Source organism: Lissotriton vulgaris, unplaced genomic scaffold (assembly GCF_964263255.1).
Source record: "Lissotriton vulgaris unplaced genomic scaffold, aLisVul1.2 SCAFFOLD_3066, whole genome shotgun sequence".
In the NCBI taxonomy this organism is placed as follows: Eukaryota; Metazoa; Chordata; class Amphibia; order Caudata; family Salamandridae; genus Lissotriton; species Lissotriton vulgaris.
In genome coordinates, this window is record NW_028241218.1 from 203831 (window position 1) to 217469 (window position 13639).

The 13639-nt window shown below is 44.2% G+C and overlaps 1 protein-coding gene across 2 annotated transcripts in view; it reads right to left on the reverse strand.

Moving 5' to 3' along the window:
- The window catches only part of LOC147672016 (transcription factor Sp4-like), a 131760-nt gene extending 121810 nt beyond the window's left edge, over positions 1-9950 (reverse strand). The window contains exons 1-3 of one of the 2 annotated variants that reach the window (XM_086948052.1): positions 9921-9950; positions 9031-9116; positions 6992-8534 (exon numbers count right to left, since the gene is read on the reverse strand). In XM_086948052.1, coding sequence (XP_086804178.1) covers positions 6992-8534; positions 9031-9099 — 1612 coding nt within the window. In that variant the 5' untranslated portion in view covers positions 9100-9116; positions 9921-9950. Of the gene's footprint in view, positions 1-6991; positions 8535-9030; positions 9117-9407; positions 9697-9920 lie in introns of those variants that run through there. The other variant, XM_086948051.1, reaches the window with a different exon arrangement.
- Positions 9951-13639: the final 3689 nt, after the last annotated feature.

Consider the following 13639-nt stretch of genomic DNA (forward strand, 5'->3'; position numbering starts at 1 on the left):
CTATTCTAATATAATATCGCCCGGGCTGCAAAGAGAATAGTGCATAGGTTACTCATATTGCAACGAAATGACAGGCCTTCGCTATGACATCCTGTAGTCACAAGGCATCATTTGCCCATGTAACCTTATTTATGTTGGGCAAACTCAACAAAAAGTAAAAATTCGAATTTTACAACATTGCAGTCGCATTAGATGTAAAGTTTCAGGTGCCCCTTTAGTGGAACACTGTATGGAAACAGGACACTCCCCTGTCTCAAATGAATTGTCCTTGAACATGTCTCCCTGGGCCCAAGAGGAGGTAACATAGGCCCCATACTGAATATTAGGGAACTGAAATGGATCACTTTCTTTGACTCTGTCCATACTGGGCTTAACGAATCTGACAGCAGCTTTGCACAACTGGCTAATTTATAATCTGTTCTTTCTAATAATCGGTCCTCTCCTTTCCTTTATGCATAGGGATATATGTATTGGAGAGTCTTGAAATGGTTTTGATAGTGACTGCGCTTGAACTACCCTGTGTGGCAGGTTGGCGCTACAGCTTTCCAAACTATTGGTATATGATGAAGCGATGTCATTCTCTAGAACACAGTAATGGTCTGACATACACATTACACATGCAGCGTGCATGGAGTGTTTTTATGAATAATTTACTGTATTTGTGAATATGTAGATATTGCGGACCATTCCAGAGATCAGCTCAGCTCACTTTGAAATGATGTAGTTTTGTATATATTTTTAAAATTTCACATATTTAATCTGCGTTTCACGAATTTATTTTTGTTTGTTTCTGTTCCCCCTCTATTTCGGTATTTCACTACCCTGCGCGGCAGGTGCATACCATTCTAAAGGGTTTCGGAGTAACAAAATCCACCCCACTTAGAGTCTTTCTACCTTTTCTAACAAACGGGAAGGTAGGCTACGCCCCCTAGTAACGCAATACAACTGCGAACGCACACGCCAGGCACAGCCATAGCAAGGATACGGAGCTTGGTTGGAAACCGGACTAGCTTGTAGGAACTGAGACTTCTACTGCTGTCAAGGTATTACTTTCTCACTCGCCCGTTCGAACTCCTACATGTTAAAAGATGCAAGTGCAGAGAACTCCTATGGTTTTGTCATTTCAGTCGACTGCTGACGGTCAGACGGTGAACCATAGAACGCAAGCCCAGTTTTGCATCTCGGTTTGCCCAGGTGATCCAAGTTTTGAATTGAGTTAAGGTAACTCTGTTATTTTCCCCGTTACTACCGGATGTCACAGCAAAGGCCTGCCATTCCGTTGCATTCGGAGTAACTCTTGCACTATTATCTTTACAGCTCTGGCACATGAGAATTAAAAAGTGATATATGAACTAAGTCCGGCCTCTTGCCTCCATTATCAGGTATTTCTAGTGGGTTTGCACTCTTAAATGTTAAAAAATGGAAGTTTGACAGCATGGATAACTCATATGGCCTTGTAATTTTAGCCGGCAACTGAGGGTCATACCGTGAACCAGCAAATGTGAGCTCGTTTTTACATCGCGTTTTGCCCGCGCCGGTCCACGCTTCTAATTGAGTTAAGGTAACTCTGGTCTTTGCCTCGTGACTACAGGATGTCATAGCGAAGGCCTGTCATTTCGTTGCAATAGGAGTAACCTATGCACTATTATCTTTGCAGCCCGGGCGATATTATATTAGAATAGAAAAGCGATACACAAACTAAGTCTGGCCCCCATTACCTCCATTATCAGGTATCTTTTAGTTTCTTTTGGGCGCCAAACCTTTTTCTGGGATGAAACACCTGACTATGATATAATAGTCTTTTCTGATTTCCCCAGTTTAAATATACCGGGATACAGGAAACAGTTACAAATCTGACAGCGCTGGCCGCCTGAATATTTAAAGGCGAGGTAATTATAATTCTATGTGACATGGCTATATTGTACCCTTCACCAGCAGTCATTTTTAATAAATAATACACATACGCTTTTGCCTTTAGCTCCAGTCGTCCCATAGAACAGTGAATGGACAGTAAACTTTATTGTGTAACTTGACGCACAATCTGCAGCTTTGCAAGGTAACAATAGCCTTGCCTCATGACCATTTGTGTTAATTAAGTCACTTTTATACGACCCCTTTGACACTGTCCTCTGTCGTAATTGCGTATTTTGTATAATTATGGAGTTTGTAGATGTCTCTCGTATTTATTAGGTGACACTCTGGGATCTTTTGAGACCCTAATTTTGACTTATGTATTTTTTGTAGGTAAACAGTCCAAGCCCTTCTTCTCCCCCCCCACTTCCTGTCCTGAAGAAGACCCGCATTGTAAGGGAAAACTTCCTACGCTTATTAGGGTCGAAACGTAGACTACCAACACCTTATCGAACCGGCTCCCATCCCTGGCAGGATTGTTCCCCCTTTTTTGGAGCATGGTTATTTGAACTATAGTTTGACCTTGTATGGCAATTATGTTTGGCCCCCTTGGAGAGCCACAAAGTGATGTTTTTACTATGAATGTTTTTCTTTACACTGAAGTGAATATTTTCTCTTCTCATCCAACACTTTTTCCCTCACTGCACCCCTATCCTCCCCCCTCCCTTTCTCTTGGGCACAATTATAACTGAATTAATGAAGAATTTTTAAGTGAAATTGTTGGTCTAATAATAAGAATGAGTACTCTGTGATTAAAGAACATTGTACTCCTAAAAGTGTATCTTGATTTTTCTTCATGAACATTATTCGAGTACCTTTGTCTTTTGAAGTCTGGGACCCCTTTTCCCATATAATATTGTATACCCAGGTCCCTGTGACTACAATTTGGGTTAACCCTGTTACTATAACATAATTTTGACATAGGCAGGGCCATCCAGAGAACAAGTGATGGGTGAATCAAGGTACTCCCCCAATCTGCAACCTTGTCTAGGATCCCAACAGGTGAGAAGCAGTATCTCACAATGGCTACTTTACTGGACAGGCCAAAGGATCATTTGTCTGTAAACTGTCTCTCCTCCTCCTAAAACAATGGTTTCTCAAAATGGGGGAAATTCACAAACAGAGTGAAGTCAGAAAAGGTTGGAGTCCCTTTCTTAATTGGTCAGCCTGCATGTGATTGGTTGGTGCTGTACTGTGTTTCACCTGTAGTTGGGTGGTGGAGTCCAGAGCTTCACATCTTGCATTACAGGTGCGTTGTAATCCCTGGATAAAAACTATTAAAATAAATAGTAAATTATAAATCTAAAATTGAAACAACAACAAAAAAATCCCAGTAATTTCTCATTTTGCCCTACTGTTATTTGTTTTACCCATTATTTTCAATTAGACCGCTTTGCAGTATCAGTGGTTAACCATGTTACTTCTGGACTGACTCCATGGCTGACCGGAGGTACACTTACTGCAGCTTTGGGGCCTTTTTGACTATAGTAGTTTCTAAAGAACAGTTTAGGAATAGCAATGGACTTACTCTTTTTTTGAAGGGTTGTTTTTCCCTCCCTAAACTCCGACTACTAAGGAGCAAATATTCTGCAACTTACAGCCCCTTCCCCAGGTTCCTCCCACATTTACCACTAAAACATTTGCATACATGTGAGGACATCTCTGCACACATGCCAGAGACGATTGCACACAAAAGTTAGGAGTGCAAAGGTGGAGAGGCAGGGCCATCCAGAGAACAAGTGATGGGTGAATCAAGGTACTCCCCCAGTCTGCAACCTTGTCTAGGATCCCAACAGGTGAGAAGCAGTATCTCACAATGGCTACTTTACTGGACAGGCCAAATGATCATTTGTCTGTAAACTGTCTCTCCTCCTCCTAAAACAATGGTTTCTCAAAATGGGGGAAATTCACAAACAGAGTGAAGTCAGAAAAGGTTGGAGTCCCTTTCTTAATTGGTCAGCCTGCATGTGATTGGTTGGTGCGGTACTGTGTTTCACCTGTAGCTGGGTGGTGGAGTCCAGAGCTTCACATCTTGCATTACAGGTGCGTTGTAATCCCTGGATAAAAACTATTAAAATAAATAGTAAATTATAAATCTAAAATTGAAACAACAACAAAAAAATCCCAGTAATTTCTCATTTTGCCCTACTGTTATTTGTTTTACCCATTATTTTCAATTAGACCGCTTTGCAGTATCAGTGGTTAACCATGTTACTTCTGGACTGACTCCATGGCTGACCTGAGGTACACTTACTGCAGCTTTGGGGCCTTTTTGACTATAGTAATTTCTAAAGAACAGTTTAGGAATAGCAATGGACTTACTCTTTTTTGAAGGGTTGTTTTTCCCTCCCTAAACTCCGACTACTAAGGAGCAAATATTCTGCAACTTACAGCCCCTTCCCCAGGTTCCTCCCATATTTACCACTAAAACATTTGCATACATGTGAGGACATCTCTGCACACATGCCAGAGACTTTTGCACACAAAAGTTAGGAGTGCAAAGGTGGAGACCCCTGCACAGAAAAGATATGAGCACAGAAGCGGAGACCTCTGCACAGAAAAGATAGGAGCACAGAGGCATACCTTCGCACAGAAAATATATGAACGCAGAGGCAGAGACTCTTGCACAGAGATATCTTGTATTACGCAAGTAGCACTACTGTAGCGCTACTAAACGTACTACAAAGTGCAGTCTGTGAATAGGCCCCATAAATTCTTTTGGCTCACTTGCTGCTTTTGGAGAAGAGGGTTTTGGCGAAGGCTCCGCATTTTCCGTGATAGCATTCTGTCTGGTGATATACTAGATCCTGTAACAATATCTAAACTGAGGGATAACAAAATTTAAGAGTGGATTTGCAGTCAGCGGAATTATGCGGCATGGCAAAACTAAATTATGTGCAAGTGTTGACTAAACGATGCGACATAGAAAAGGCAAGTAGGCAAATTATGTACCAAGGAAAGTTAAATGATATAATACATGGTTCCATTAAAGGCAAATTATGCATTGCTTTATGTGACTTTATTATATCCACTTCAAAAAGGTTATGCACTAATAATAAAGATTTGGTCTCGAACAAAAGTACATGAATACTATTTTATCAATACTGCACATAATACACCTCAAAATTCAAGTCTATGAAAACATATACTATATTTAACTCAGGCGAAAGAAAGCCTAAATGTACATGTTGTCCATAATAAAATGTGCACCTCTTTAACTTGGTGCATCCAAGTTAGGTTTTAAAATAGGTCATCTCTTTTGGGTTTAGAGAGCATTCAAGATACAGTGCCTTTAAAAGCACATCTTTCGATTATGAACAGCCCTGCAGATCAAACTGTACTTTCAATATTTATGAGGCATTTGCAAGTACTTCAAAATTCAATATATTAGACCTTAAAAGGGTACAACTTTAAGTAGCTACAGCTTTGAGAACGATGTCTGAAAAGTGATGGCTGCTTGGACCAAAGCATCGATGTTGTGAGCCTAAATAAAGTTCTATAAACAGTGGCAAAAACCAATACGATGGCAAAAGGTGAAACATTATTTACAGCACGCTCGAAATACATTTAAGCATGCAAGTTATACCTTATACATACAAGATAAAGGCCAAAAGGTCAGTCCATGAACTGGGGACGTTGAGACCACAAAACGGTCCCCTCTTTATTGTTTATTGCTCCAATACAGCCATCAACAGTTGGAAGATGACAGGTTAGCTTTTCGAAAATGTCTAGCACATCATTCCAACCAGAGTGCAGCTTTTGAATAACTTTTGATCAGACTCGAGTTAGAAACACTTGCTAAACAAACCAAAAAATGCAAATTGTGTAGCAGATGGCTATGTAAGTGGCAAGGGGGTAGAAAACAATATGGCTGAGAAATCACGGTTATCTAATGGTCCTGTCCATAATATCCGTGCAAACAGGAAGCTGTTTTTGGTGCATGATCCCTTGAGTAACGAGGAGGAAGGCCCTTGGCTTTGAGACTTTTATCTGTAAAGTCTAAATAAACCAGGTGATAGCTCTTCTGTCTCATATATGAGCTGTTTAACCTATTGGAAAGAACTTTTGCCGAAAAACTGTGCCTGTAAAGATCGGAAAATGTGAGGAATTTTTACTTGGTATTATTTGTAGCCGAGAACTGGTATGGTCACTCAACATATTTCAGGTAATAAAGAGATGCTGAGACATGCAGTTACAGTTACACGGAAGAACCGTACTGCTGTGCTATTTGGGGCATTGTTCTATGTTTCAATAAACTAAGAATTAGCTCTTCTGTTTATGGCTCGGTAGACACTGTAAGATTTGTGCTCAATGAGGGATGGCCAGTTAGGCTGTCAGGGGCTTGAATATGTAGCGTTTAATAACCTATGGGATAGATATCTGACAAGATGCTCAAGTCAGCAAGTATGGTATACCCTGCAAAACTGTAGAAGGTGTGGGTGCTTGACACCACTGGAATTAGATATTTTGAAAGAATCTTGTGGTGGCAGCAGTGCGATTAAGCCAGGAAATAGAAACGTGTGTGTGCAGAGTGTCAGTGTACAAACTGGAAATCTCTGGCTACGCCCTTGGCCCTGAAATAATGTAATTTTGCTAGGGGTGGTCTGGAAATGGAAGGTTAACCTCTACATAATCCATAAAGGAAATTTGGAAAAAAAAGGATGCTAATGAAAGTGGGTATCGGCTCTCAAAATCCTATTTGGTTTTCATGGTGTAACATTCCTATACTGCTTTTTGCATTTTCATGCTTGTAAATCAGTTTACCATTAATAGTCAACACTCTATTTTAATGAGTTTGCAAACATGAACCTGTATTTTAGAAACATTGTTTCCTATAAACACATTAGACAGACGGTAGACACATTTTCACACACAAATACAGGAGTACAGTTATATCTTAAAACTACTTGTTAATAGAATGTGGACTACTCATGTAATACCCCAAAGTCAAATTGCAGACATCTATGTGGCAATTACTTTCATGTCCACAGCACAACAGTTAAAACGCATGCATATTAAGAAGCTGTACATCAACTATGCTCTCTACAGTAATGAAGCACGAATGGCATAACTAGCTTACCTCCAACACTGGTGATGGTAAGTGGGAGGCCTTGTACTTGAACACCTGCTGCACCCAGACTGGCAACACTCACTGTCTGGATGTTTGGCACTGAAGAGAACTGAGCAGTGTTGAGAGTGATGGGTGTACCAGTAACAGTCACGGGCGCAATCTGGGCAAGAGATGTGCTGCCACTTGAAGACACTGGGGCCAGAGTCAGTTGCTGGGGCAACCCAGAGTTCTGAACTTGCAAATTTGAAAGGCTCTGTAGATTTTGAAGCTGCACAGTTTGCCAGCTGATCTGCCCTGACGGTGTCAACGTTGGAGCCCTAATGAGAACCTGAGTTGGGCTTAATGTTTGAAACTGAACATTGTGCAGAGGCTGTTGTTGAAGAGCCTGCAGAGTCTGTCCTGTGTGTAGTTGGAAAGTCTGTTGTGGAATTCCCTGGATTATCTGCTGCTGAGGCTGCTGGATCTGTATTTGTTGCAAAACCTGCTGGCCTAAAATTTGTACCTGCTGAAGTGAACTAGATTGATCTTGAGAATTCTGTAACCCATTTGCCTGAAGCTGACTAGTACTCTGAACTTCTGAATCCGCAATTGCTGTCTGGGATTCTTCTGTAGCATGTTCTGTGCTGGCAGGTGTGCTTGCATACTGACTTGTTTCCACAGAGCTCGATAAAGTCTCACTACTCGTTAGAGATGTGGAAACCGTGGTTGTACAGGCAGAAGAGGAGGGAGATTCGGGCATGGTACTGACAGAAGTGGTGGTGATGGGTGTCGACATCAGTTGATTCCCATTGGAAAGCCCTCCATCAGTGGCCTGGACAATTTGCCCTGTTGCTCCTCCCGCGGCCACATTGTTTATGACGGGCAGTGCAAGTGTCATTCCTCCAATGTTTATAGGTAAGGTTGTTACTACTTGAGTCTGACCGCCAGAAATAGTTTGCAGCTGCAGTGGTATAGACATACCTGGCCTAATTTGTACAGGTAAGGTCTGATTACCAATGTTTTGACCAAGGATATTGCCAGAAGCTGTCCTGTTTGTAGTTGTAATAATAGCTTGGTTATTCCCGGCAGGTATTAATTGTATTTGTCCCTGTAAATCTTGAAGCGATGTAGCATTTGCGGAAGCAAACTGAATCTGTTGTCCTTCCATCGACTGGAATTGTGGTATCACTTGGTACTGTACACTCCCATTAGGATTTTGCACCTGGATAACTTGAAACTGCCCTGGGGCAGACACAGAACTGCCCAGTTTCGTTTTGGTGGGCGAGGAGTTGCCATTATTGCTGCTCGTGGAGCCTGTTGTGCTTGTAGCAATAGCCATGGCTTGGGCTATGTTGTTTTCCTTAGAATTAGGAGCAGCAGCCACAATCTGCCAAGTATTTCCACCAAGTTGGGTAGTGACTAATTCTAACTGCTGTGGCTGATTTTGAAGCTGTACCAGAGCTTGGCTTGGGTCTATGATAATTTGTTGAGGTCCAGCTGCTTGATTTTCGCCTGTTGTCCCTATTTTACTGCACGTGGCTGCGAGCAAGGCCAGTGGAGACGGCTGGGAGTCCTACTCAAAGAGAGAAGGGGGAAAATGGGCGGGTTTAGACGGAGCCAGTAGGTGTGACCACATTTTCTGACAGCTCAATTTAGGAAGTGAAGTCAAACAAACATTCACCTCCTCCCATACTCATTAACTTGCCAAACATAACTAAGTACATTAGTATGGAGAAACGTTTAGGTAGAATGTTTATCTAGGACTCCAGATGCATCACGTGTTACATAAATGAAATCATGTTTGACAACCACACAGCATCGATGACCTTTCCATACAGAAGCTACATTCGCTCAGAATACAGTCATGGAGGGACGATCTGTAACCACTCCTCCAAGTACAGTTACAACATTACATAACGCTTCTGGCAATGACACGCTGTGTAAAAAGCAACGAAGAGAGGGAATGGGCCTATCTACAGTAAAGCTTAAATTAAATTAAAAGTAAGTTGAGTGAATGAAGTTGTGTTTTTTGAGAAGGGGGCGTGGGGAGAGGAGTCATGGGGCGTTACCTGCGAGCCTGATGTTTTGGTTTTTTTATTACATTCTGCATCGGTTGACTTCCCTCCTTCTGTGGCCATAGTTTCTTTCTTTATATCTGAAAAACAAGGTATCTCGTAAATATTCCACAATATGTTTAGGCCAAAGGGAGTGTGTTCTCGCTTCTATAGTTCTGTGCCAATGTTTTTTTTTGTTTTTTTTTTTATCTCTGAACCGAAAAAAAATTATAATGCCAAAGTGCATGCGAGAGCCACCATCTGAAGCCCGCCCCAGTTTTAAGTAACAGCCTGGCGGTGGTGCACACAACCTGAGACAGCAACAATATCACATGAAATGAACATTGCTTGAGAATGGAGGTTTTATGTATAGGGGCAGGTACAGTACATACCGCTCATCCTGCAGCATTAATACTAGGCGGTGTTTCATGGCACTTCGGAGATGACAGATGGAGGTAGCAGAACCTGGGAGGAGGGTGCAATGGGAAGAAGGCCGGGCGCTGTGGCTCGGAGGCTGGGAGAGTAGAGGGAGGGAGGGGCGGCCTCCTCCGCCTCCTCTCGTCCTTTCCCTGGAATGGCGGCCGCTGGGGCTCTGCCCCCTCCCTCGAGCCCCTCTGCCTCTCCCCCTCCTGGGCGGCGGCGGGTACGGCTCGCCCTCCTCCCCTGGTAAAGACAGGACGGCCTGTCCGATGAGGGCGGAAGTAGGGCGGCGACAGGGCGTCGCCAGCGGACACAATGTCTCTCCCTCTTCACCCACCACCACCACCCACCGAGAGCCGGGGATCGCCCCCTTTTCCCTGTCTGCTGCCTCCTCCTCGGGCAGCGGCCGCACCCCGCTCCTCCTTCCTGCCTTCCCCCTGCTGCCCAGGACCCACCTCCCAAGGAGCGGCCCCGCCATTGCTTACCCGGGCGGCGGTGGGTGGACCGATGGCAGAAGCGCGGGAACAGGCGTTGCCAAGGAAGCCCGTGCCCCCGCTACCCTTCCTCTCGTTGCCTCTTCGCTCTCCGTATTTTATTTTTCTATCAAAAATGTATTTCATTTCCTGCCTGCAGCCCCCGCCCCTCCTTTCTGTACCCAGAACTAGGCGGACGAGGCGGTGACGCACTTACAACACCCCGCCCCCCGCACCCACTCCCTGGTCGCTCATTGCAAGACAGGGAGGGCAGGTGCTGCCGTACCGCCCAAATCTAGTGCACATGGTGCTGCTGAATGCTCTATAGGTTGTTGTCCCCGAAAGTGTAAAAAGTACAGAATAACTGATAAAAACGATTCTTTATTATACACGTTTCATTCTGAAAGTCTGCGTTCTTGTTGGCTTTCGCCTCCTCTCTCTCCCGATTGGCTAGTTGCGCTGACAGCCCCCAGTGCATGTCGGGGAACGTAGTTCTAATACTATCGCATCTGGGCTGCTGTGGCCAGCAGGCAGGCCAGAGGGAGTGGCAAAGGGAGTTCTAGAGCCATGGGGGCAGGGCGTGGGAGTTCTCTTGATGCTCGCTGCACCTATTCGTAGAATATCCGTCCTGCAAATTTGCCTACCTCGTTTTGCAAGTTAATTCGGCGTTACAGGTATCAACTAAATAGTGTTATCTCTAGTGTTCAAAAGGAAGCAGAGGAGACGAAATGACAGGCCGAAATGCCAATTAGATGCAAGTTAACTATAATTTTAGACTCGCAGTGGCTTGTTGTCCTTGCGTTATAAGCAATTCAACCTCATCCTTTCATACCTGCCAACCTTTTCTAAAAAATGCCGGACGGAATTAAGCATTTAAGAGGGTGATCACACTAAGGTGAATTGAAAAGTAGCACTTTTTTGGAGAGTGATGTATGTTTGAAAAGTGGGAGCCTCCATTGAAGTCTATGGCTTTCACAGCTGGCAAGCACTACAAGAACACAACATCCAAGATAGACCCCCTGCTTCACCATTTCAGGTCAAGTGCAACTAGAGCACACAGCAACCAGACAGCTGACTCTTCCTCTCATCTTTACGCTACCAGAGATCTGCAGAGAACCCTCCCACATCACACAGGATCATTCCAAAGCAAGTTCAACCACAAAAAGAACCAAGCATCTAAGAATGCGCCCATGTTTTGGCAAAGTTTATGAGTACCTCCATAGATCAGTTCAAACAAAACAGCCTTAATTCAATCTGCCTGGCTACTAGAGCCCTTTATTAAGGTATGAGATATCTAATTAGCAGACTGTCCTATATAGTTCACCGTTTTGAAACTAAGCAAACGTGAGACACATTCAATTATTGAAACAAGGGCTCCTTGTAGAAGAGGGGCCACTGGTCCTTCCCAGAACTTCAGGGGCAGGATATCCATCGCTTAGAAGGGTGCGAGGGAGGGAGTCTACGCTTTCCTCAGGCTGGTAGCCACCCCTCACATACACTATGACGTCATCAAGGTGCGCGAGTGTACGGGCCCTCCTGTTATGGTTAAATGGAGTTCAGGGAGCGCACATGGGTGAAACGTGCCCTGGGTTGCGCGCGCACATGGATGAAACATGCCCTGGGTTGCGCATGCGCATCTCGAACGTGAGAGCGTAGCTGTAAAGGATCTGACACCGGTTAGCGACCTTGCCGTCCGACTTAATTATTAGAATGCATTTATTTTTCAGGATGTTAGATTCGGTTAGGAAACACGCTGTACTAGATATTTGTTAAGGTTAGCCCATCATACCATGTCAAAAATGGATGTTAATCTAATGTTCTGAAATGTGCATTTAATAATTGTCTAAATGTTTATTTTATTAAATTTTTCATTTTATTTCATATTTTAATAAATACGGCCAGGGGGTCCCTGACCCCCTGCCTCCCAAAGACTCAGGTGTTGACTTGTTGAATTAAGTAATGCATTTTTTGTGTATTAAGGAGGGGGGTGGCCGGTAGTCCCAGACCATGAGAAAAGGGGGGGCCAATCGGCCCCCACGCATGCATGGCGGGGCCGGCCCCTCCCATATCCCGGTTCCTTCGTGGTGGCTTGCCCCCCCCCCCCTCGCCCCGGAAGTAGTTGTGCACTTCTGGGCCGAGGGGGCGGGGCCGCAACTGCAAAGGGGTTAAGAGCCTGGGGAGCGCGGGAAGCGGCCTCTTTGTGCCCGCGTTCCCCAGGCTCGCTCCTCGCCCCACCGTGGGGCTGTTTAATTTTCCCCACCCTCCATCCCCTTGGTTAGCGAATTTTGGGTAAGGACAATGGTAGGTATACTGTCTGGCGATGTGCAGGATCATAGGAATAAAATGCTTTCTTCCTTAGGCCTTTTTCCTGTTTACAGACGAATGTACATATGTATATTTTTTGTGGGCTTTGCTGTGGTTTTAACTAAGTTTTCCTTAGGCCTTTGTTATGCAAGATCATAGGAATACAATGTTTTTTCTTCCTTAGGCCTTTTTCCCGTTTACAGGCAAATGTACATATGTATATGTTTGGTGTGCTTTGCTGGTTTTAACTAATTTTTCCTTAGGCCTTTTTCCATCTTAGAATAGCAATGTCGTATTTATTATGTGGGTCTGGCGGTAAGGTCATAATCGGTGAGCAGCAATTTAAGGTCCTTAGGGGGGGGCGGTCCCATTCACGAAAGGGGCCGCCCAGCGGGAGGGGCCACTGGTCCCTCCCAGAACTTCAGGGGCAGGATATCCATCGCTTAGAAGGGTGCGGGGGAGGGAGTCTACGCTTTCCTCAGGCTGGTAGCCACCCCTCACATACACTATGACGTCATCAAGGTGCGCAAGTGTACGGGCCCTCCTGTTATGGTTAAATGGAGTTCAGGGAGCGCACATGGGTGAAACGTGCCCTGGGTTGCGCGCGCACATGGATGAAACATGCCCTGGGTTGCGCATGCTCATCTCGAACGTGAGAGCATAGCTGTAAAGGATCTGACACCGGTTAGCGACCTTGCCGTCCGACTTAATTATTAGAATGCATTTCTTTTTCTGGATGTTAGATTCGGTTAGGAAACACGCTGTACTAGATATTTGTTAAAGTTAGCCCATCATACCATGTCAAAAATGGATATTAATCTAATGTTCTGAAATGTGCATTTAATAATTGTCTAAATGTTTATTTTATTAAAATTTTCATTTTATTTCATATTTTAATAAATACGGCCAGGGGGTCCCTGACCCCCTGCCTTCCAAAGACTCAGGTGTTGACTTGTTGAATTAAGTAATGCATTTTTTGTGTATTAAGGAGGGGGGTGGCCGGTAGTCCCAGACCATGCTAGAGCCATGGGGGCAGGGCGTGGGAGTTCTCTTGATGCTCGCTGCACCTATTCGTAGAATATCCGTCCTGCAAATTTGCCTACCTCGTTTTGCAAGTTAATTCGGTGTTACAGGTATCAACTAAATAGTGTTATCTCTAGTGTTCAAAAGGAAGCAGAGGAGACGAAATGACAGGCCGAAATGCCAATTAGATGCAAGTTAACTGTAATTTTAGACTCGCAGTGGCTTGTTGTCCTTGCGTTATAAGCAATTCAACCTCATCCTTTCATACCTGCCAACCTTTTCTAAAAAATGCCGGACAGAATTAAGCATTTAAGAGGGTGATCACACTAAGGCGAATTGAAAAGTAGCACTTTTTTGGAGAGTGATGTATGTTTGAAAAGTGGGAGCCTCCATTGAAGTCTATG